The sequence below is a fragment of the Felis catus genome, chromosome F1 (assembly GCF_018350175.1).
Source record: "Felis catus isolate Fca126 chromosome F1, F.catus_Fca126_mat1.0, whole genome shotgun sequence".
NCBI classification, from domain to species: Eukaryota; Metazoa; Chordata; class Mammalia; order Carnivora; family Felidae; genus Felis; species Felis catus.
This window is the reverse complement of record NC_058384.1, coordinates 57,045,996-57,072,291: the sequence shown is the minus strand read 5'-3', so window position 1 is coordinate 57,072,291 and position 26,296 is coordinate 57,045,996. Positions and strand designations below refer to the sequence as shown.

The 26,296-nt window shown below is 36.3% G+C and overlaps 1 protein-coding gene across 1 annotated transcript in view; it reads right to left on the bottom strand.

Moving 5' to 3' along the window:
- Positions 1-26,296, bottom strand: part of IARS2 (isoleucyl-tRNA synthetase 2, mitochondrial) — a 65,898-nt gene that overhangs the window by 26,046 nt on the left and 13,556 nt on the right. Inside the window, exons 3-12 of the mRNA XM_045048890.1 lie at positions 20,196-20,355; positions 18,998-19,146; positions 18,866-18,915; positions 18,675-18,784; positions 18,259-18,349; positions 17,815-17,930; positions 13,704-13,873; positions 10,192-10,282; positions 8,549-8,700; positions 6,298-6,458 (exon numbers count right to left, since the gene is read on the bottom strand). Coding sequence (XP_044904825.1) covers positions 6,298-6,458; positions 8,549-8,700; positions 10,192-10,282; positions 13,704-13,873; positions 17,815-17,930; positions 18,259-18,349; positions 18,675-18,784; positions 18,866-18,915; positions 18,998-19,146; positions 20,196-20,355 — 1,250 coding nt within the window. The remainder of the gene's footprint in view (positions 1-6,297; positions 6,459-8,548; positions 8,701-10,191; positions 10,283-13,703; positions 13,874-17,814; positions 17,931-18,258; positions 18,350-18,674; positions 18,785-18,865; positions 18,916-18,997; positions 19,147-20,195; positions 20,356-26,296) is intronic.

Sequence of the window (26,296 nt, the reverse complement as noted above, 5' to 3'; positions counted from 1 at the left end):
GAGATCGTGACCTGGCTGAAGTCGGACGCTTAACCGACTGCACCACCCAGGCGCCCCAAGAGCAGACAAGTTATTAAGACAACTGTAAAGTCCCCCCAAGTTTAGTCAACTACCTCTAGTCTAAAATTATAGTTTTAGTTGTTATATTTTCTTATAAAGATTAGTAATTCGCTCACATAATCTAACTTTATAATGTAAGAAGCAGTTTATATACACTTTATTTGCAAATATACTTTTTTAAAAAACTCATAAGCCTCTTGCTTCAGTGAGGAGGAAAGTTTGATTTTGTTTTTCTTTTAGTTTCCCTAATACTTATTAAAAATGAAAAAAATCATACAATGTCATCTACACTAATGAAAATAATCCAGTAGTAGTCAGTTTTTAAAATCTAATTTCAAAAAAGCTGTCATAAGTAAAACTACACACTTTTAAAAAAATAAACCAATATTTTCCCTCATTCATGCATATGAATCTGGACCAAAGAATAATTTTTTCAATGTATTCAAAAGAAATATGAAACATTTTATTTCTTTTTTAATGTTTTATTTTTGAGAGAGAGAGAGACACACACACACACACACACACACACACACACACACACACACACACACACACAATGTGTGTGCAGGGGAGGGGCAGAGAGAGGGAGACACAGAAACCGAGCTGTCAGCACAGAGCCTGACGCGGGGCTCAAACTCACGAGCCATGAGATCATGACCTGAGCGAAGCTGGATGATTAACAGTCTAAGCCACCCAGGTTCCCCAGAAATATGAAACGTTTTAAAAAGGGAGAGAAGAAGCTCTGCCTCAATAATAGGGCAAATCTCACTAGTATTTAGAGCAAGACTTGCTTCCCTACATTATGAAATATAAGAATATCATGAACCAAATATACTTTAATAAGCATTATGCTCTGCAACTCAGTTCCATCTTGAGATCTTACAACACTATATTACATGTATTTTTGAAAACAGGGAAAGACGCTAAAGACAATTCTGGAGCTCAGGGATAAAAACTGAACAAAATTTATGATAAACAAGAATACAGACGTCAAAGACAACACCTTCACAATCCAAACAAATAAAAATTTAAGTGCATGGATTCGGTACCACAAAGTAAGAACTTTCTCTTGATTGGTACTCTGAGTCTCTGAATAATCTTAAAAAACTGTGGCAGAGAGTTTTAAAAACACAATTTTCAACAAAAATAAACCTACCCTGGCAACCTACAGACTTGAGGTTAACTATCCTAGATTGTAAAATAAAGATAGATTTAACATTAGTTCAAACCAAATCTGGAAGGATAACTTGGAAACAAAACAAAACAAGTGAATGCTACACTAGTGCTTAAAGGTGGTCATTGTCACTAGAATACTGTAGCAAAAACCTAGAACAGTCCAATGTCCTTGGTGGGCTGCACGGATTGGATTTTCATTCAGAGGGAACCAGGCGACCATTAAGAGCTAAGCCAGCACTTTTAATGGCTGTATACTCAGTCTTCCAAAACCAATTTAGATTATTTCTTTCTATTACCATGTTTCTTTATTATCAACTATATGAGACACCCTTATATACCTGTCTTCGTATAAGAGATGTTCATCTTCTTATTTAAGGATAAATATTTTGGAAGTATAATTTGTTCATAATGAAACTGAAATTACGCTTCAATGAGTTTTTAAAACAATTTTAAACAATATTTGTTTTAAAAACAATAAACGTATCTTAGTGATAGTGAATATTCTTCAGGAAAAATTACAAGGAAAAGTCAAAATCTGTCTTTGGAAATTTAAGAATTCTTCCCTTGTGTTAATAATATCCTATACTTAACACAAACACATGGTTAACTTATAACCTAAAGATCAGTATAAATTACTGTTGATAAAAGTGGGTGAAACCACTTATCACTACATAATATATGCTTCCATTTTAATGCTGCATTTCATAAAGCAATAAATCCATCATAAAACTTTGTACTTTATGCAAGGGCCTTATCTAAACACATGTATTACGTGTCCCTCCTTAGGTTTCAACCAGTGAAAATCCACTAGGTTGTATGAGCAACTGAAACACCATCCAATCATTCTGAACTTTGATATCGACTGTGCTGAAGGCTTATTTAGCACATTATCAGAAATTAAGCAGCATTAGGATTACTAAGCAAGGAAGAAACCTGCTGTCATTCCACTGTCTCCTGTGCTTTGTCTTTATTAAAGGAACAATATTAAGGCCTATAAGACAACTCTTCTTCTGCAAGTTACTGGAATAAGAATGAGGTAAGAGGCTAAATGTTTCTAATTTATTTACTAAGTTTATAAATTTATTCTAGAACACAGTGAAATGTGAAGGGGGGGATTCTATTTTTAATTTAATCCTACACTTATGTATTATAGGTGACAGGAAACAATTTTGGAGAATTTTTTAACTGAATGATTATAAAATTTTTTCACCAAAATGGTCATTGTTATATGAGCAAGAGGGAGGTAGAGCTAGCACTCAAAGTGAACTGTAAATTCCTTGACTATTTCTAGTAAATTTCTCATAGGTTCTAGAAATCAAGGGCCAAATTTCCTAAATGCATAGATTATTGTATTAATAGTGAATTGATACAATAATCTGAAACTGAATTTAAAATTTTTTTTTAATGTTTATTTATTTTTGAGAGAGAGAGAGAGAGAGACAGACAGACAGACAGACAGACAAAACACAAGCAGGGGAGGGGGAGAAAGAGGGAGACCCAGAATCTGAAGCAGGCTCCAAGCTCTGAGCTGTCAGCACACAGCCCAACGTGGGGCGCGAACCCACAAACTGTGAGATCATGACCTGAGCTGAAGTCGGAAGCTCAATGGACTGAACCACCCAGGCGCCCCTGAAATAAACAAAATTTAACAACTTCTTTTCCTTCCTAGGTAGCAAATGCTTCTAAATGTTACCTTTGTATTATGTTAAAAAGTATTTGTCTTTATTAACTAGGAGTAGATTTCTACCTAAATTATAATGGCATTCTATTACAGATTCAGAAAAATCAATGATGTTAAGGTCAGAAACGCAATTATATCTTGAGCAAATACAAATGTGAATATGAAGTGCAGATGAGAACATTAATTCAAATCCAAGTTAAACATCAGAGTTTCAAATCTACTAGTCTCTAACCTTATTAGCAATGTGAATCAATCAAGATTTTCTTCTGTGAAACAAGTATACTTAAGACTTGAACTTACAGACTTTGGTCCAGAAAAGCAGAAGGAATGTTCTGGTATGCTTACTGGGGTTATCAAGTGTAACAGCAACTCCATGTGGACTGTGTACCAATGTCCAGTGGAGATGCTGTTACTTTTGATGATTACCAACTCACTACAATAGAAAGATCTATCCAAGAAAGACAGAAAATCGAGGTCACTTGATTCTGACTTGATTAAGGAGGAAAAAAGATAAGCCTTCACGCGGTCTTAAAAAATTACTTACAAGTAAGTAATTAAGAATTAACATCTATCTTCTTACATTAAGTGCAATGTCACACCAAGGAACCAACAGTGGAGGAAGATTAATCTTGGGTCATCACTCAGAAATGGTGTACAGGAAAATGACCTATGAACTGACAGACAATTTGCCTAAGTCTGTCTGTCATTTCTGTAGGCCAATATTCTGTACATCTCTTCTACTTCAAAATCAGAATTCAACTAATATGATGCAAGCAACACAATGGGAGACGCACGGAAAAAAATCTGCAACATGAGCATGTATCGACTGTAAGCAGAAAATAAATAATACCTGATGAAAATCTGCTTGTGTTTTTCTGACAAAGCTCACATTTATTTCACCTGGCTTAGTGACCAATCGACCTATGTACCGTTTTATTGTCATTATTGTCAAATAAACTAATTTCCTCTTCTTACTAATATATACATATGTCCACCTCCATCACTTCAAGGAAATTCCCTAAAAATCTTGTTCTCTAAACACTAAAAAAACCCCCAAAAATGAGGAACAATGACAACGGCTTATACACATTCCTTAAAAGAAAACTGTACAGTGTGGAATTTTAAATAATACCTGTGTAAACTTACGTCAACTTTAAGGTATTAAGGTATCAGCAGTCTACATCTGACCCAGCTCTCAATTATAAGAACAACATGGGCAACACTATTTAGCCCAAAGAGCCTTGGCTCCAATCTGTAATAATACTGACGAAGTCTTTCAGTGACCTCCTGGCCTCCAACTTCTAGCTTTTCTTCCTAAAATATACTCTCACTCCTCATGCCTATTTAAGAATTTAAACTGCTTAACCTAGTATTCAAAACTCACTACAATTTGCCCCCACAAACCTCTCTCAGCACTTGACTTTCTAAAACCCCCCTCAACACCGGACAGTCCCACTATGGCTCCTATACATGTGCTATACTTTCCCTGCTCCACACCCTCAGCTCCTGCTAATTCCTCCACTTGCAAAATACTTTCCTACCTAATCCTCAAGGCCCTACTCAAATGCCGCATCCTCTGTGAAGAAAGCAAATGAGCTGTTTTATGGCGATATTTGCCCAAGGCAGAACCTGCAGTTCTTCCCTGAGCCATGTTGCCATAAGGTGTCAGGTTCCCCATGAAACAGTGACAGAATGTATATTTCAAATTGACAAAGAACTTCTACACAAAAAACACTAAGAACTACCTAATATGTGGCTATCGATGATTAAAACACACAAACAAACCCACTTTAATCAACATTCAAAAAAACCCTGAAACACATGCATTCATAAAAGGACCACCTAAAGAAATACTGGTAACATTGACGATGAAAACTAGGAACTTTTTACAAAAATTCTGATGAACCCCAAAGTAGGAACATGCAATTCTACGTCTACAGTCTCTTGAACTCCCCATCATTACTTAGTGGCCTCCATGCCCTCAAAAACCTTATTGGATCCTCAAATGATAAAATGTGAAAATATTTATCAAAATGGGCTCAAACTTTTCATTCATGTTAAAACATAACTTAGTAAAATTTCCATTAACCAGATTAAAACAAATTACTCAGGGGTGCCTGAGTGGCTCAGTCAGCTGAGCATCCAACTCTTGGTTTTGGCTTGGGTCATGATCTCAGTTTGTGAGTTCGAGTCCCACGTCAGGCTCCACACTGACAGCCCAGAGCCTGCTTGGGATTCTCTGTCTCTCTCTCTCTCCCTGTCTCTCCCCCACTCGCACTGTCTCCGTCTCTCTCAAAATAAATAGATTTAAAAAAATTACTCAAAAAAAAAAGGAAAACTTAGGATGTATTCTTAAAAGGAATGATTACTATTTCCCTGTCCACATCTGTTAGTAAAAGCTATACTGAATACCGAAAACCTCCCTAATGTACTAGAAGATAAACTAGCCAGACTGTTCCCTCATGAAAAGCAGGGACAATGTCAGTCTATACACTGCCTCAAGAAGAGTCTAGTGTGTGGATTAGGAAAAAAAATCTTTCCACTGTTTAAGTTTTTCTACCCTGCATTGTCGACTATGTCCATGTATTATCTTCTCAAAAGAAAAAAAAGAAAAAACCTTAAAGAAAAGAGAAGAAACAGTTGGGAAGGTAACCATCACTAAAATAAACGTTAATTTTGTGCATTTAACTATGTAACAGTTTCTTAAATTTTAAAGGATCTATAAATCATTGTACAATGTCATTTCTATTGAAACAGTAGCCTGAAGTAAGAGAGGGACTCTGATTCCTAAAGAAAAACTGCATACTTGGATCCCCTCCCGAACGCTGTTCATCTTTGGATTCCTGACACTGGATTCTAGCACAATGCTAGGCACACAGTCAGAAACCATGGATTCCCACAGAAAAACTATCAGAGCCTCTGCTTCTAAGTATCTATACTGAAAAACTGTAGCTGTTAAAATTTCAACCACATGAAAGGATCTTTGTGAAATTATATTTTATTCCCCACCAAAGACTGTTATTTTATAATATGTGATTTAACATATATCAGTTCTCAACAGTCCACTAATTTTCTACTTTTGAAGAAAACACAGCTCACTTTAAAATGCGGAGAAAAATTGGGGCACCTGGGTGGCCTAGATGGTTGGGCATGTGACTCTTGATTTCGGCTTGAGTCACAACCTCACGGTTCACGGAACTGAGCCCCACATGGGGCTTTGTGACGACACTGCGGGGCCTGCTTGGGATTCTGTCTCTCCCTCTCTCTCTGCCCCTCCCCGGCTTGTTAGCTCTCTCTCTCTCTTTCTCAAAATAAGGAACACTTAAACAAAATGTTTCCATTTAAAAAAAATGCTGAAAGAAATGCAGAAAGAGTTCTACCTGTTGATCAAGAATTCATCTTTTGTCTTGTGATGAAACACAGGGATTGGAACACCCCAAACTCTTTGCCTTGATATACACCAATACGGCCGTCTGTCCATCGTTTCAACCATGGCATTCAGTGCTGATCCAGGAATAAATTTCACTTTTTTTAACAATTCCTGTAATTGATGCACAAATCACATCCAGAGAGAGTAAGCAGAACAAATTTTCCAGAACTTCCACTATTTATTCTCATAGTTCTTTATTTTGGATGTTTATAGTCATTTACATGTCTCCCTCCCCACACCCAAAAAATTAAACTAAAAAACAGATTTCAGAGTAAATGAAGCAAAGTTAAAAGAAGGCCACAAAGGATCTAATAAATAACACTGAGAACAGACTTCACCTTTAGAGGACGGGACAAGAGATTTTCTACTGATTTCCAAACACCCTAGATCAAAACTGGTAATACTAGGGTTAGTAGAAGTATTATACTTAGTTAAACCACAGTTAAAATACATTCAAACATGACTGCAACAATAATTTTTAAGTACTTACTTAAAAAATAAGCTGCTGTTTTAGGCTGATAAACAAGGGCTGCAATATAACCTAATTTCACATACTATGGTTTACAACACAGAAAACACTCTGAAAATCACACTTTCTATTTATTTGCTCTCTCGCAAGAACTTCCTCTACCTTCAGCCCCCCAAAAAGTTGTTTTTTATTTCATTTCATTTGTCAGTTACCAAAAGATGAGTTATATAAGAAAAATGTTTGGTAATAATCTCAAGAAAGGACAAATATGTCAACTTCATTTTTAAGAATCGAGCCATTAATTAAGCATTTTTCTGCTTGCAGAGCGATTTAAATATTTTCCTCACTTAACCTCAACTACAAGAAATCCCCTCCTTCAAAACCTACTGGAAGAATGGCAACATATGCGATTCAATTTGATTCATCCTTGGTTTGAAAATCCAAGAAATATGAATACAGACTGGATATTTGATTTTGTTAAGCAATAACTATCACTTTTATAAGATGGTAACAATGGCATTTGAATTATGTTTAAATAGTCTTTATCTTTCAGGTATACATACTGAAATATTTATGAAGACATAAGGCCTGAAATTTGCTTCACAATAACCCAATGGGTGGAGAGTGAAAGGAAGGTGGTAGAAGGGGTGCAGACAAAATAAAATTGGCCAGAAGGTGATTAATGTTGAATTTGGGTAGGAGAAACATGCAGTACATTATTCTATTACTGCAATGAGAAACTGAAAATTATCTGTGAAGGAATCAAAACCAAAACGAAACAAAACACTAGGCTCCAGCATTCTGCATCAGACTTAGATGTTCTTCAGTCAAAAATCTGTGCAGAGCTGAAGTTACAAAACTTAACATTTACAACAAAGGAAAACAGGCTTCACAGGAATGCAAACAATAAAACAGTCCGTACGATAGTTGTCCACTCTATACAAACACAGAAAATGTAAACTGCTTGCCCGGCTTTGGCAAGGGCTTCAAATTGCCAAGTCAACAAATAAACCAACTGATTACAGTTATATGTTAAGATGAAAGCAGTAACATAAAGTATCTTCATTATCAGCCTGGCTAACAAATATGTATTTGAGCTCTTTCATTCAACAGAATTAAGTTGTTTACAACACACACACACACACACACACACACACACACACACACACACATGCAGATACATATACTATGTGGTGAATGAAGGAGCTCAAATATATATTAATATTTAGAATACCCATTTTAAAGTCTTTGTTAAGTCAAAGCAACAATTTTTTGAATGGACTGCAATTTCAATCTTAAGGAAGCAAAGGGTTTTTAAAGAGTTTTACTGAAATGTTTACTATGTGCTAGACACTGGTCTAGAACCCTCATTCACTTACCCCACGAGGTAGGCATTATTATCAACTTTATATAGATGAGGAAACTGAGGTTCTGAGAGGCTAACCACCTCCTGAACTCACATCTGTCCTAACTCTATATTACTTTCACTATACATAGGGCAGGAAATTGGGGCGTGTCACTTAACCTCTTTAAGCCACACGTGTATAATGAAGGAATGGAAATCCAAGATCCTTCTAAATCTAAAACTATAATTTTATGAAACCAAATCACATCACCAAATCATAATAGCAGCAATCCCTTCTATTCCCCAAATCCTACTTCAACCTCCCATGCAATCCTTTCATACTGAGGGAATTAAAACCCAATGCTCACAACAGGATGTCTCGTATACCTTGGCTGTAGCCTTGATATCCGTGATATTTACAAACCACTGCTTGCTGGCACGAATAACCACTGGTTTCTTAGTCCTCCAGTCATAAGGATAGCTGTGTACCAATTTCTCCTCTTTCAACAAATGTTTTGAAGCCTGAAGCATCTTTATAACTTTGAAAAAATCAATAACAATTTACATTAGAATTAAAAAGTACTATGAAAATCCTAATAGCTCTGTAATTCCCAGGGAGTACTAATCTGAACCAGTAGGTACCAGTTGGTAAGAGTAGCTACAGAGGCATAATCTGGGAATCTCCTGGCAAAAAAAAAGCAGGGACTACAAAACCTTAAGTAGACTCTAAATTAAGCCATTCCCATGGCTCTTCATTCCAAAGGAAAGATAAATAGGATATATCTAAAATTCTACGTTTGAAATTCACAGCCATAATCTTTCATACCACGAATCTTAAAATGGTCTCCAAAGAATCCAAAAGAAAGCAGCTATAGTGGGTTGAATTTATCCCCCCAAATGATATGTTCACATCCTAACCCTTAGTACTTGTGAATGTGACCTATTTGGAAATAGGGTCTTTGCAGATGTAATCAAGTTAAGATGAGGTCACATTGGATTAGAGTAGGCCCTGAATCCAATGACTAGTGTCCTAATAAGAGGGGAGGATAGAGACACACAAGAGCAAAGGACTTGTGACAACGGAGGCAAAGATTAGAGTGATACCAAGGAAAGCTAAGGATAACCAGAAACCACCAGAAGCTAGGAAGAAACAAGGAAGGATTCTTCCATAGAGCATTCAGAGGGAGCAAGGCCCTGCCAAACCACTGATTTCAGACTTCTAGCCTCCAGAACTGTGAGAATAAATTTCTGTTGTTTTAAGCTGGTAGATTTATGGTAATTTGTTACAGTAGTCTAGGAAAGTAATACACCATGTTTAATTAGCCTTAGCCTTAGTGTGGGCGAAGAAAGGTCTTAACAGTACATGGTCCTTGGGTCTATAACTATAAAAAGTCAAAAAGACAAGTCAAGGCTGGAGGACCCCAAAGATCATAGTACATAAACAGTGCTGCACAGGGGATCAGTGATTTACAAGAGGGTTAGAAAAACAGTAGTGTCTGATACACGGTCAGCACCTAGCCTCAAGCTTGATTTTATTTCTCCACAAAACTAATACAGCCATAGCCATAAAATAACACCACTCCCTGTTGACTGCCCTGCTTTGCTTAAACAGAACAATTTTAAAGCAAAAGATGAACAAGTCCCAACTTCCATTTTAAACCATGCAGTAAAATAAAATACAATTTCAGATTTTTGTTTCTTTTTTTTTTTTTTTTCAACGTTTATTTATTTTTGGGACAGAGAGAGACAGAGCATGAACGGGGGAGGGGCAGAGAGAGAGGGAGACACAGAATCGGAAACAGGCTCCAGGCTCCGAGCCATCAGCCCAGAGCCCGCCGCGGGGCTCGAACTCACGGACCGCGAGATCGTGACCTGGCTGAAGTCGGACGCTTAACCGACTGCGCCACCCAGGCGCCCCTCAGATTTTTGTTTCTAATGAGAGTGTAAGATGGGAGAAGAGCCAGCAAAGCTTACTGCTGGCTGCTTTTCAGAAAGTATCTATTTATCATAATAACACATACAATACTCACCCACATCTGTTCCCTCTTCAAGGACAGCCTTGTTTTCAAGTTCAGGACCTGCAACTTCTGTGAAAACTCCATCTTCATCCACTAAACAATCCTACAAAGGGTTATTTTCAACAACAAAGTACCAAGATATTTTATCTTATGACAATACCCGGCAAAACAATCTATATAAAACATATCAGTACAGTCTTTCACTGCACTGAAAATCTGGATACTTCTTAGTTAATAGAAATTTGTGGATTTACACATTTAAACCACAAAAGGCAAATGTCTTTTTTGTTTTTGAGACACAGGGCGCGCACAAGCGCACAAGCACACAAGCAGGGGAGGAGCAGAGGGAGAACGAGAAAGAGAATCTTAAGCAGGCTCCACGCAGCGGAAAAGTCTGACGCAGAGTCTGACGCAGGGCCTTGATCTCACAACTGTGAGATCATGACCTGAGCCAAAATGAAGAATCAGACGCTCAACAGACTGTACCACTCTGGCACCCCAAAAGGCGCAATGTCTTATTAAAACAAATACCTGAAGTTTGATTAAAAAAAAAAAAAAAAAAAAGTAAAATCCTCAACAAAATATTAGCAAACTGAATCTAATAATACATTTTTAAAAAATCACACACCGTAATCATTCGAGATTTATTCCTGTATGCAAGTGTGGTTCAAGATTCACAAAACAACCAACGTGGTGTCACATCAATAAGAGAAAGGATAAAAACCATTATGATCATTTCAACAGATGCAGAAAAAGTATCTGACAAACTATAACATCCATTCACGATAAAAACCCTCTGTAAAGTAGTAGAGAAAACATACCTTAACATAATAAAGCCTGTATATGAAAAACTCACAGCCAACAATGCACTCAATGGGGAACAACTGAGAGCTTTTCTCCTAAGGTCAGGAACAAGACAAGGAAGTCCACTCCCACCACTTTTATTCAACATAGTACTGGAAGTCCTAACCATAGCAATTAGACAACATAAAGAAATAAAAGGCATCCAAATTGCTAAGAAAGAAATAAAACTCTCATTATTTGCAGATGACATGATACTATATATATAAAACCTTAAAGACTCCACCAAAAAACTGCTAGAGCTGATACATGAATGCAGTAAAGTCACAGGATACAAAATCAATGTACAGAAATCTGTTGCATTCCTATACACTAATGATGAAGCAGCAGAAAGTGAAATTATGAAACCAATCCCATTTAAAATTGTACTAAAAATAATAAATTATCTAGGAATAAACTTAACCATAAGTGAAAGACCTGTCCTCTAAAAACTGTAAAACAGTGATGAAAGAAATTCAAGATGATGCCAAGAAATGGAAAGACATTCTATGTTCATGGGTTGGAAGAACAAATATTGTTAAAATGTCTATACTCCCCAAAGCAATCTACAGATTTAATGCAATCTCTATCAAAATACCAACAGCATTTTCCACAGTAGAACAAAAAATATTAAAATTTGTATGGAACTATACCTAAGACCTCTAACAGCCAATGCAATCTTAAAAAAGAAAAACAGGGGCGCCTGGGTGGCTCAGTCGGTTAAGCGTCCAACTTTGGCTCAGGTCATGATCTCATGGTTCATGAGTTCAAGCACCGCATCGGGCTCTGTGCTGATAGCTTGGAGCCTGGAGCCTGCTTCGGATTCTGTGTCTCCCTCTCTCTGCCCCTTCCCCTCTAATGTTCCGTCTCTGTCTCTCTCCCTCTTAAAAATAAACATTAGAAAAATTTTTAAAAAGAAAAACAAAACTGGAGGTATCACAATTCCAGATTTCAAGTTACGTTACAAAGTGGTAGTAATTGTATGGTACTGGCATAAAAATAGACACATAGATGAATGGAATAGAACAGAAAACCCAGAAGTAAACGGACAATTATATAGTTAATTAATCTTCAACAAAGGAGGAATGACTATACCATGGGAAAAAGTCTCTTCAACGAATTTTTCCAGTTGGACAGTTACATGCAAAATTATGAAACTGGACCACTTTCTTCCACCATACACAAAAACAAACTCAAAATGGATTAAAGACCTAAATGTAAGACCTGAAATCATAAAAATCTTTGAAGAGAACATAGGCAGTAACCTCTCTGACATCGACTGCAGCAACTTTTTTTCTAGAGAGGTCTCTTGAGGCAAGGGAAACAAAAGCAAAAATAAACTATGGGGACTACACCAAAATAAAAAGTTTCTTCACAGAGAAGGAAACAACCAAAAAAACTAAATGGCAAAATACTAAATGGGATAAGGCACTTGTAAATGACATATCTGATAAAGGGTTAGTATCCAAAATATATGAAGAACTTATAAAACTCAACACCGCAAAAATAATCTAATTAAAAATGGGCAGAAGACATGAACAGACATTTCTCCAAAGAAGACATCCAGATGGCCAAAAGACATGAAAAGATGCTCAACATCACTCATCATCAGGGAAATGCAAATCAAAACTACAAAGAGGTATCACTGCACAACTATCAGAATGGCTAAAATCAAAACGCAAGAAACAGCAAGTGTTGGCAAAGACAGGGAGAAAAAGGAACCCTCGTGCATTGTTAGTAGAAATGCAAACCCATGCAGCCACTGTGGAAACAGTATGGAGTTTCCTCAAAATGTTAAAAACAGAACTACCCTATAATCTGGTAATCACACTACTGAGTATTTACCCAAAAACATTAAAAAAAAACCACGAATTCAGGAGCGCCTGGGTGGCTCAGTACACACACACACACACACACACACACACACACACACACAGGAATATTATTCAGCCATAAAAAAGAATGAAATCTTGCCATTTATAACAACACGGATGTATCTAGAGTATAATGCTAAGCAAAATAAGTCAGTCAAAAAAGACAAATACCATATGATCTCACTCATATGTGGAATCTAAGAAACAAACAAAAGGCAAAAAGAGAGAGAGACACCAAGAAACAGACTCTTAACTACTGAGAACAAACTGATGGTTACCAGAGGGGAGGGGGGAGGGGGGATGGAGGAAATAGGGGTGGGGATTAAAGAGTACACTTTTGATGATGAAAAATAAAATAATTTTTTAAAAAGTTAAATACACTAAAAATTCCTTTAACTTGGTCTCTATTAATGTCCAGATCAATTGTAATGTACATATATTGTGCTGACTTTGGGACTCACTTTTAACTAAAGGAAAAAACTCCCTAAGTAACTGACATGTATAACATAAATTTAAAGAGGACTGTTTAAAAACAAACTGCTCTTTCAAACAGAAAGAGAAAAAATTCTCCCCATTTAATATGTATTTTTCAATTCTAATTCTGTGCTGATTTTGTGTTAATTCTCCAAAATCTTTCTCAATTAGTATGAATTAACGAGGCATTAGGGTACTAAACAAACCTGAGCATTTCACAACTTAATTGTGACAAAAACGATGGCTTATCCCCAAAACATAAAGATGTTAATTAGGATTTATCACTTTAATTCTACAAAAGCAACAATTAAAAAGGAAAGAAAAGAGGAAAAGTACCGTGGACAGGTTGTGTTGAGAAGCTACACTGTAATCTTCCATACCATGGGCTGGGGCTGTGTGAACCAACCCTGTTCCTTTTGTCATGGTCACATGATTTGCAGGTAAAAGAGGAGAGGCTTTACCAGGGATTAAAGGATGAGTACAAGTACCATTTTCCAAATCTACACCTGTGGGGGAAAAAAAACCCATAATTAAGAATTATCTTACGTAACAATGTTTCTACCTCTTTAAGAGCAGCAAGAGAGTAGCAAGTGAAAAGTGCAGGATCTTCCAGGCACCTGGGTGGCTCAGTCAATTAAGTGCCCGATTCTTGATTTTTGGCTCAGGATATGATCTCACCATCGTTGAGAATGAGCCCCATGTTGTACTCAGCGTGGAGCACAAAGCCTGCTTGGAATTCTCTCTCCTCTCGCTGCCCCTCCCCTGCTCATTCTCCCTCTCTTTCAAAATAAAGAAATAAACTTCAATTAAAAAAAAAAAAGAGGGGTGCCTGCGTGGCTAAGTCAGTTAGGCTTTTGACTTTGGCTCGGGTCATAATCTCACGGTCCATGAGTTCGAGCCCCACATCGGGCTCTATGTTGACGGCTCAGAGTCTGGAGCCTGCTTCAGATTCTGTGTCTCCCTCTCTGTCTGCCCCTCCCCTGCTCATGCTCAATTTCTCTCTCTCTCTTTCTCTCTCTCAAGAAAAATAAACATTAAAACAAATTAAAAGAAAAAAAAAAGAAAAGTGCAGGATCTGGAACAAGACTGGCCTCAAACCTGGCTTCCCTTTTTACTTGCACTGTGACCTTTAGGAACCTATAGTATGTAGAAAATTACAGTTCCCATCTCAGAGGGTTGCCATGGGGATAAATTGAGGCAATACATTTTAAGTATTTGGGGCACTTAGCACAATAACTGCCACACAGTAAATGATTTAAAATATTAGCAATTATTGGGGCGCCTGGGTGGCTCAGTCAGTTAAGCATCCAACTTCGGCTCAGGTCATGATCTCGCGGTCTATGGGTTCGAGCCCCGCATCAGGCTCTGTGCTGACAGCTCAGAGCCTGGAGCCTGCTTCAGATTCTGTGTCTCCCTTTCTCTCTGACCCTCCCCCATTCATGCTCTGTCTCTCTCTGTCTCAAAAATAAATAAACATTAAAAAAATTAAAAAATAAATAAAAATAAAATATTAGCAATTATTGTAACAGACAACACAAATGAGCCCAAGATTTCTCTAACTTATGTACAGCTATGCACCTTTTGGAATATAAGGACAAAGAAATTAGAACAGATCAACGACCAACAGGTTCTAACACTATCTCTATGGGAATTAACTGTTGTTGCTTTTCATGTTACCCTAAAAAGGTAAGAGATGATAAATAATACCTAACAGTCAGTAGGTACCTACCATGTACTGGGTTCAACATAAATTCTTACTTCATCTTCATAATACTACCAAACACCTAATATTATCTGCAATTTATAAATCAGAAAACAAGAAAATGTAGGCAATATGCCTGGTGTTACATGGCTAATAAATGACTGAATCCAACTTCCAAAGCAAGTATGACTCTAACATTCTGTATAACCCCAGCCCTTTTAATAATACATCGTATCTACCATCTGTCGATTTTTCCACACTATCAGTAACGTTTCTTACCTTTACTGCTTCTTAAGTTGGATTCTATAAATTAATCTTTCATATGCTCTAAAAACAACAGAAATAAATAAGTCCCCAAACTTTAAAAAGATTACCTGGTTCTACTTATGTATTTACCAAGATGTACTAGGTAAGTCTGTTAAGTCTATCTACTCTTCAATAATTAAAGAAATTTCAATGGTCCCCTTACTCCTAAGATCTTCCCCACAAATCATCCTTCATCTTTCTAAACTAAATAATATTAACTTAAAAAAATCCGTCCTCACAGAGCAATGTCTCCACTTTTATGATCCTTCCTTTCTGGCTGTAGAGGAATAAGACGTAACTGATTCAATATCACCAAAAGAATACAAATCTTTTAATTTTAACATTTCATAGATAGCCCTGTTGCTGATTTCATTTTGATTATAACAGTATATGAATAAAAAGGCTTGAGAAAAATTAACATTCCCTTATAACTGATGGCAATGAACTCCCTTTTCTGAAAATAAATCACAAGTTCTCCTCACTGTTGGACTTGGATGACTTGGTATTTTATTCCTAGAAAATACTTAAATTACTAGGAAAAACTTGAATACTTCAGGATACATGTTTTCCAAGATAATTCATAATGCTGTCAATGAAGAGAATTGTTAATATTGATTTTTTCACTTTGATTCCTTTCTTTAAGTTAGATTTGCAAGTAAGACAAGTCCCTGTGACCCTATGTTGTACTTCTCAAGCATTTTTAGTATGGAAATGAAAGGTGTAGGGCAAAGTAAACTTCACCTATTAACCTTCCTTTATCTCCATCCTTAGCATATCTGCCACTCAATATTCTCTCTCCCCTCCCAACAAAGATCTTTGGTCAATAAGAAACAATTTATATTTTTCTGTAAAGAAAAGCTATCCTACACAAATTATTACATTTTAGCTGTTCAACATTCCTACCACTTTAATAAGTTAATAAGCTATCCGTCATCAGTTTATTTGCCACAGATGAGAAGTGTACCTACTCCTCTAAAATGTGGTGGCTCAAAACAGCAACCCAATTAATTCTCTGACATAATAATTTGAAACAATTATCCAATCTAGAAAGATGACCTTAAATTTAACCTGAGTACTTTCAAACACCTCATGGGAATGCCATTTAGCTTCTGCAACAACATCTAACTTTTCAGTGAAATCTGTACTACCTTCTGTGCTTAAAAAAGGGATAGGAGAGGGTTATGGGGTAAAGAATATGCTGGATCCTCTAACTTACTTACGGCACCAACAAGGACCAAATGGTATTAAATACCAAACATTTTGTAGCTTCTTTCCTGCTTTTGACATAAAACCCTCTTAGTTTTGTTAAGACCGCTTCAACTTCTAATTGGACTGCACCTAAAATGATACATTTAGGTCTATGGCCATACCACCCTGAACACACCCAATCTCGTCTAAAATGATGCATTTAGAGGGCTTCTTTATTTGACTAGGCAATCTTTCCATTTCGGGGTATCTCTACTCATCCTACTCATGTGATTTTTCTCTTTAAGTAAGAAATTCAAGAAACGCAAAGATGTATCATCCCTAAAGATAAAAGGTAATTTTAAACTTCCCTAGATTTTGGGGTGCCCTGCGTGGCTCCATTGATTAAGTGTCCAACTTTGACTCAGGTCAGGATCTCACAGTTCGTGAGTTCAAGCCCTGCATTGGGCTCTGAGCTTTCAGGAGCCTGCTTTGGATTCTGTGTCTCCCTTTTTCTCTGTGCCTCCCCTGCTCACGCTCTGTCTCTCTCTCTCAAAAATAAACAAACATTAAAATAAATTAAATAAATGGACTTCCCTAGATTTTAGTAATTATATTTCAAAATCAATCAATACTTCAGAAGTTACAAATTACAGCTTACTAAGGATTCTTCTGACAGAAGAACAATCTCAGGAATAATTTTCTGAATTTATTAAATTTCCTCATTAAAATCATATACCAAAAAATAAACATATTTAATTCCTTCCCTGTGTCTCTGATTAAATCAGATAACAAGAATTTTTGGTGACTCAATTTTGAGAAAAATTTTATTTTTTTGTTTTTAATTTTTAAGAAATTTTTATTGTAAGTAGGCTCCATGCCCAATGTGGGGCTTGAACTCATGACCCTGAGATCAAGAGTCACATGCTCTACTGACTGAGCCAGGAGGCATCCTTTGAATAAAATTTTAAAAGGATACTTGTTCATTCTACATTGTACAAAGGACATTTATCTAATTTTTCATTAAGTATTTACCAGATATACTGTTATGTTTTTGTTAATGTTCATATTTTCTAGACTCTTATCACATTTAATATATATTTTCCTTCAGTGTAATCAATATGAAATATATTCTACAAAAACAGAGGCCATGTCTGTTTCAATTTACAATGAGAAATGTTCAGCCAAATACTAAACTCAAATCACATGGATACTCTGATGACTGTGATGGTCAGAGTTTCTATAAATCTTCACCTGAAAATGTTGAAATAACTTCAAGTGTTGTTTCCAAAACAGAAGCAATGGATGTTACTTTATCTGCAGCAAGTATGTACAGGTCCCCAGATTTGGAACATTTCACAACAGCATACCTAAAATAAAATTTTAGGAGAAAATTACTAATAATGAAAAAGAAAAGCCACAGCTATTTTAAATGTTTTACATCATTTTAGGAAAACTAACTTCAAGATAAAAAAAAAGCACTACTTTCAAAGAACTTCATCCCTTACATTTGTTTTCCAAAAAAGCTGCATGTGAGGTCTTAATGGAATCATCTAAAGCTTAATAAAACCTATATGAACATAATAACTATAATTCACCGAATTTTAAGAGAACAATGATGAAATAAATCCAAAATAATGCTAATGATGAAACTGCTCCTATTTGTGGATAAAACAAAAAATACAGCAATAAACTTACTTTGAGTCTGGCATATAACAAACAGCTTGATTGGCAGGAATTGTCCAAGGCTGGGTGGTCCAGACTAAAAAACTAACAGGAGATGAACCATCTGTGAAAACAAAATTTTAATTTTTTTTTTAATGTTTATTCATTTTTGAGAAACAGAGAGAGACAGAACATGAGCGGGGAAGGGGCAGAGAGAGAGGGAGACACAGAATCCAAAGCAGGCTCCAGGCTCTGAACTGTCAGCACAGAGCCTGATGCGGGGCTCTGACGCTTGAACTCACAAACTGTGAGATCATGACCCAAGCTGAAGTTGGACGCTTTACCGACTGAGCCACCCAGGTACCCCTGTGAAAATAAAATTTTAAATATGCTACCAAATGTTACAATTCTGTAACTTGAATACACTTCAAGCAATGAATAAATCTTACCTATGAGAGATACCAACTTGGGAGAAGGTTTCAAGAGAGGGAATTTTACATATATTGAGCGACTGACATGTTCAGGATTATACTCAAGTTCTGCTTCAGCCAATGCAGTCCTAAGGTTTAAGAATATTACATATAAATATTTGAAGGCCTCACAAAATTCTCCACTTTCACTACCAAAAACACGTACATACCTTGATGAAGGAGACCAAAACACAGGTTTGTAAGATCGATAAATCAAGCCCTATGAAAGACAAATACATATGAAAGCTGGAATTTTGTAACACATAATTTAACATACTCAAAGAAAAAAAATACTTCATTACCTTCTCATACATTTGGTAGAAAAGTCTCAACTGTTTGGCCTCATATTTTCCATCAAATGTATAGTAGCAATTATTCCAATCCGCCATTATTCCCCAACGAATAAATGCTGATCTCTGTTTCTCAATTGCTGCTGCAGCAAATGATCTAGCTAAAAAACAAATTTAAGAAAGACAAAAAAAAAAGCACCTGAAAACCAATAAATTCAAACCCTTTTTAATGTTTATTTTATTTTGAGAGAGAGAGAGGGAGCGAGTGAGCGAGTGAACAAGCGAGGTAAGGGCTTCCAGCGCAAAGCATGATGTGGGGTTCAAACTCACGACCGTGAGATCATGACCTGAGCCAGAACCAAGAGTTGGATGCTCAACCAACTGAGCCACCCAGGAGCCCCAGTAAATTCAAACTCTTAAAGATGGTTTAGTATGTAGGTCTCTAAAAGCAGGTATTGTACATAGTATACACTACAAAATGTATACAATAGGGAAATTATTTTGAAAGTTAAAGGTGTCCAGAAGATAACTAAAACAAATTCTAGAATTAATTAGAATTTCAAAACTATTCTTCAGACTTTATACAATGAACTTTACATTTAGAAAAAATAAACTGGAAAAATTATTTTTCGTATTTCTTAATTTGGGAAAAGGCAAGAGTAATTTTTATTTCATTATACACAGAAAAAGTAATCAGTACATCTAGTTTAGGCTATTAACACGAAGATGTTTCACAGTGATGTCAAAAATCTTCACAATCATATCTAAATATATGATAATTTAAGAACAGAAGATTCCTCCCTCACCCAGCTACTAAAGGATCAAATAAGAGATTAATTTAAAAAATATATAAGCATTTTAGAATTGACTTTTAGTCTAGCACCTGAAATAGGTCAACAAACTCCAGCTAGGAAAGTAAATAAAAACACTGAGCACAATAATTTCACAAAATATGAACATCAAAAAATTGAAAAATGTACGTGGAAATGCTCACAAACCTTTCCTCGGTCTCTGAACGTAAGTTCTCACAAAAGTCACTTAAATGAGATCTGAATTTTCTGTAACAAAAACTGGTTTCTAATAGATACCATTATAACCAAAAAAACCAAAACCAAAAAACAACAGAAAGTCTCTTTGATTAAGTCCTGACTTTTCCTAGGGACCAGTGTTTATGAATAACCATTTTAAAAAAGAAATAGGGATTATTTACCTTTTTCTCTAATTTCTACAGCTGAAAGATTCTGAGCTTTTCCACCAAGTTCTGACAATACTTTTATTTCAATGGGTAACCCATGACAATCCCAGCCTGGCACAAAATGTATTTTGGAACCTCTCATCATATGGTATCGATTGGCTATATCCTTCAAAATCTGCAAAGATAAAATGATAATCATCATTCACACATAAAGCACGTGGCCTACCATTACATTACTTTAATGTCATTGTAAAACACTGGGAAAGCCCAATTTTAATAAGATTTACATAAACAAAATAACCTATTAAATCTGTTAACTCAAGTTCTACATAAACACAAAAGTAACAGATATTTGAAGTTTAAAAGTGCCATTAACTCCAGAAAACAAATCACATAAAAGGTTTCAAAGTGAAAAACATTATGCCCAGAATTATTAATTTGTTTGTCAAGTTGGAATATGCAGAAAAGCAGGCTATACCACCTTCTTAAGAAACAATTTTGACTTCTTAAAAACCAGAGGGTAAAAGTAAGTCAATTATAAATTTCCTTTACTCATACTAAAAACATTAACATGAAAAATCCAATATCATTTATATTCAGCTTAGAAACAGTATATAATCAATGCAGAATTTATAATGCACCCAGAGTATGGAATATCACACTTAACTCTTTCTTTCATTGACAGAACCCTTATTAAAACACTAGACCTTCACTAGGTATAGTTCTATAACTGAATTCTCTTCTTAGTTCATTTTAGATACTAGAGGGCAGCCTTTTAAAACATGTATTACCATTACAAAATGGAAGATCAAAGGCAAAGGATAGATTTGGCTCCAAACTCAATTTCCTTCTTCCCAAAAGGAAATAATGCAGTCGTCCAGAAAATTACTTCCTCCTTTCCACATTTATCAAAATTAGAAAAGACATTACACATTCCTCCCACCCCTTCCCCACTTAAAACTCTAACTCTCAAATTTCTTACCTAGGGGCAAGAGGAAGAAGACCTGTGATCTGGGTGGTTATCACCGGACATAAAAAGTCATCTAATTACATGCACTTAAGATTTGTGTACTTTACAGTAGGTATATTATTTAAATCAACCAATATATAAATAACCCCCTTCCCACTTATTCGTTTTTGAAATTATTTTGATTGTCTGTCCTTTGCCAGTAAAATATAAACTCCTTAAAACCCCATCTGTCTTCTTCACCAGTAAACTCCCAGCATTTAGAATGGCGTCTGGCACCATTCTACAAATATTGGTTGAAGAAATATTGGTTGAATGCATGCACATATGCTCTAGACTGTAATGTCTTATATAGTAGTCACTAGCCACCAGTGGCTACTGAGCAATTGAAAACATTGCTAGTCCAAATTGAGATGTACTGTAAATATAAAATATATATCAGATTTCAAATAGTACAAAAAAAGAATGTGAAATATCTCAAAACAAGTTTTAGAGAGGCTGTATGTCAAAAGATACCTTAGATATGTTGACCTAAATATAATATTAAAAGAAGGTTCATCTGTTTCTTCTGACTTCTTTTTTATGGGGCTACTAAAAAGTTTTAACTTACCTAAAGAGCTTACATTGTAGCTTGCATCATTTCTAATGAACAGTGCTGTTTTTGATCATATTAACACAATAGACTCATTTGGGCTACTAGTTAAGAATGTCCCTATTAAGGAAAGGTCTATGTGAAGCCTGTGGTAAAAGGCACAGCAGGGACGCAGTAAGAATGTTTTACTAGTTCCTCAGTACCAGATTACGCTCCTCTCCAAACAAGTTCCTCCGATATGTTTAAGAACCTTCGGACCCTTTTGCTCATGATAACCCTGTCCTCATTATTCCTTTTGTTTTTCATTTTCCTTTCATAATATTCATCTATTCCTTTATTTAATAAACAAAGTTTTGAATGCCTACTATGTGCTAAGAACTGTTCTGGGAACCTAGAGTAGGATAACAAACAGGGTCCTTCCAACGAAGGAAGACAGAAAATAAATACATTCATATTAAGAAAAAAGCAAGGTAAAGGTCAGAAAACAGTATGTGAGGTGGGGGAGGTGGGGGTGGTGGTACTACTTTAAAGGAAGGTCAGTAAAACCTGATGAGATGGCATCTGCACAGAGACATGAAGAAAATGAGAAAGTGAGTCATTTGAGTATCTGGGAAGTGCATTCCATGGCGAGAAAGCCAGCAAGACTACACAGGGTATGTCTGAGCAAAAGCAGGAACTGTTCCTCCTCCAGGTCTTTGACGGAACCTCCAACTATGCACATGAGAGGTGGATTTGCATGGTGCCTCAGGTTTTTAGAGAATAACTCCTTCTCCACCCTCAATCCGTGTGGAGCTCACTCGCCTCTATTCCAGCTCCAAGGGTGAACACATAATCCATTGTGGCCTTCAACATATTCTATCCCCACCTCCAAAATGACTGATTCAGGGATAGACCTGTGCCTCAAATCAGGACAAGGAGATTCAATTCCAGGACTTTTGTAAGAATTACTGGGGAAGAGAAGATAGAAGAATGTAAGCCTATAAATGCTGGGAAATGTGTGGGGTGGAAATGGGGGTATGGAGAGCACCAAAGGGGGATGCCATGCTTAAGAGTGAAACACAGAGAGAAACCAACTCTGATAGTATCTGAGTCCCTGGGTCTGGCCATGAAAGGAGCTAGAACTATCTCTGAACTCTACAATTAAAGTACCTAAGAAATTCTCTTTTTTGCTTAATCCCGTCAAGAGTTGTCTTTCTATCCCTAAGAACCCAAACAATGTGGAACAACAGAGTTTTGTTTTGTATTTTTGTTATTACAACTTATGATCTTACTGGGGATACTAAAAATAGGAGATTAGACTATCTTTCTTAAATTAAAGTGTCTTAATTCTTTGAGCATATGCAGCAGAAAGTTCCACAAGACAAATGGATAAATAATAAATGGGCAAATTTTTAAATATTTAAAACAGAGAAAACAACCTAAAAGGAGTAACTTTAAAACAAAGATAATACCTCTTGAAGCTTCTGTGTGATAAATAACAAGACTATATTAAAATAGACAAGACTAGTCCAGACATCTATTTTATTGATCGGAACCAGATAATGCTGCACTATATTCCTATCTGGGAGAGCAATGTGTTCTTTGACCTTTTTTAAAATTTTGACTATTCAAACACATTGACTTTCCAGCGTTACTTTTTAGCCATTAAGTACATTAAAATTTGTAAAAAATATTTTCTTTGCTGTTTGTGATTATAAGAGTAATACAAGTTCGGGGCGCCTGGGTGGCGCAGTCGGTTAAGCGTCCGACTTCAGCCAGGTAACGATCTCGCGGTCCGTGAGTTCGAGCCCCGCGTCAGGCTCTGGGCTGATGGCTCGGAGCCTGGAGCCTGCTTCCGATTCTGTGTCTCCCTCTCTCTCTGCCCCTCCCCCGTTCATGCTCTGTCTCTCTCTGTCCCAAAAATAAATAAACGTTGGAAAAAAAAAATTAAAAAAAAAAAAGAGTAATACAAGTTCTTTCAAAAAAAAAAAAAAGAGTAATACAGGTTCCTGTTTTAAAAAAAAATTTAAATGGGGGTGACTGGCTAGCTCAGTTAGTAGAGCACACAACTCAATCTCAAGGTCATGACTTCGAGCCTCACGTTGGGCATGGAGCCTACTTAAAAAAAAATGCTATAGAAATAACAAATATTAGGTTTAAATTTTGTGTGTGTGTGTGCAAAATTAGATTCTAATGTAACACTTTTAAAACTTGTTTTACTTCCTTCACTTAATGATATTTGTACGTCTCTCACGTCAGTACAGAAATATCTACCTGATTCCTTTTAAGATTCCATATACTTCATTACCAAGATTTATTTAATCAAGTCCCATTAAGGACACTCAGTATGGGCTACCGGCGTAATACAGCATTAACACAAGACGGTTAACGTTTTCCTTTTACATATAGCATAGTCACTTTTTCTAACAAAATTTCAACCAACCAAAGTGCCATAACAATAGATGGCTCAATAATCAGAACATAGATAGCCCCAAAATATATCTAATTTGTATGATTTAAGAGGGACCACAGAAACATGGCAAGGACATAAATGTACTAGATACATTTCTGATTAGATACATAACTGATTTCCTGTCTGGAAAATAAATCAATTTAGGTCATCCCTACCTCTTGACATCAACCTAAAGAAATTACAAACGGATTAATGGTAATAATAACATTAATAATAAATCAACATGAAAATCCAAACGTATACAAGAGACAAATTAAAACATTTAGAGATTACATTTGTCTTTCTAATCAGTAATACATACTCAAATTGGCAATAAAATTCAGTGTCAGTGGAGTACAATAAGGCAAGTTTCCTAAGTCGCCTGTAATATAAAAAGTGATATAATCTATTGAAAAGTAATTTACCAGTAGGTATCCAGAAATTCCTGTCTATTAAACTAACTCAAGGAAACAATCTGAATTCTTAAGAAAGTTGTAGGTATAAAAATATTCATTATATCATAATGTTATACAGTCATGAAAACACCTATATAGGATGTTATAACAATTTCAAAATACATTTATGTCAAAAATATCAGGAAAAAAAGGCAAGACAAAATCTATTCATAAAAATATTATCATTAACTATTTTTTTAAATATTAAAACTAAGGAAATACCTCAAAAAATGTTAAGGGCATTTACATTTGTTTGATAGGATTATGATAATTTTAACTTTCTTTTTTCAACTTTTTTGTATTTGCCAAATCCACATTTATAACCAAAGAAAACAATTAACTTTTAAAAATTTTCAAAATGTACCTCCCACTTCTTAAAAGATGGAGTAAATTCTTCCCAGTAAATAAAAATTTAAAACACTGGACATTATATATAACACAAACAGAAAGGTAAAGAGAAGGCACTAAGGACCTTAAGACCAAGAATGGACACAGTGGTGAGTTTCCAGGGTTTTGATTTGCCTCATAGATTCTAGACGTGGACACAAGAGGCCAGCAATCTGGAAATGCCAAAGGCTACAGAAGAAAACCCATCGAAACCTTTTTTCCCCTCTGTCTCTAGCCAAAACACCAGGAAAGGGACAGCCTAACTGCTCTTCTCCAGTCAAGCACCACAAAAAAATCTGTGGCCTCAATTACACTCCTTCAAGCAAAAGCTGAGTAAAGAGCCTAGATTTCCACCTTTGCAAATTTGTCACGAGGCACCCTAAGCCCTCCTCCCCTGTCAGGATGGTGTCAGAGAAAATCAAGTAGCGAGTAGGACCCACACCTCTGCTGGGTAGTAATGAGACCCCGGTCTGCAGCGGCAGTGGAGACCATGTAGGGAGCCTGGACTTCATTCCTACCCAGCACCAACGAGGCACCCCTACCTGTCTCCCACGGGGTGCTCGAAGGAGGGTTCGTGCAGAGTGGGATGTTCACCGCTGCCCAGTGGTAACAAGGCCACCTCTTCCTCCCCTGGTATCAGTAGTGGCCATGCGGGGAGCTAGCACTTTCTGGCCAGCAGACAGCTGAGGTTTGGGGGGAAGCACAACTTCTACCTGGCGGAGCAGTAAGAAGGAGCACCCCGCCTTCGTGTTAAAAGAGGCTGAGTGGGGAATCTGGACTTCCGTCCCCTCCTTGGAGTAGCCAGACAGTGACCCCCTTCCTCTGCGGGAGAGGTGTCAGTGAGTGAAAGCTGCTAAAACAGAATGTTTAAATAAGATCCAGGCTCTCAAAATACACAAAATGTCAAGGTTTCAATAAAAATTCACTCATCATACCAACACTAAACATCTGACACTGAAAGAAAAAAGACAGTCAGCAGACAACACTGAGATGACAGAGATGTTAGAATAACCTGAAAAAGATTTTAAAGGAACCGTGATAAAAATGCTTAAGCAAACAACTGTAAACACAACACGAAAAATACGAAAAAATAAAAAGCCTCAAAGAACGTGTAGAGAGAAAGTAAACGGTATTTTTTAAATTGAGATATAACTTAGTATATCAAATGTAAATTTTAAAAGTGAAAAATAACTCAAGTGACAATAACTTCAAAAGTGAAGCAGTAACTGAAATAAAAAGTTCAGCAGATGGGCTTGACTGCAGAACGGAGAGGACAGAGACAGG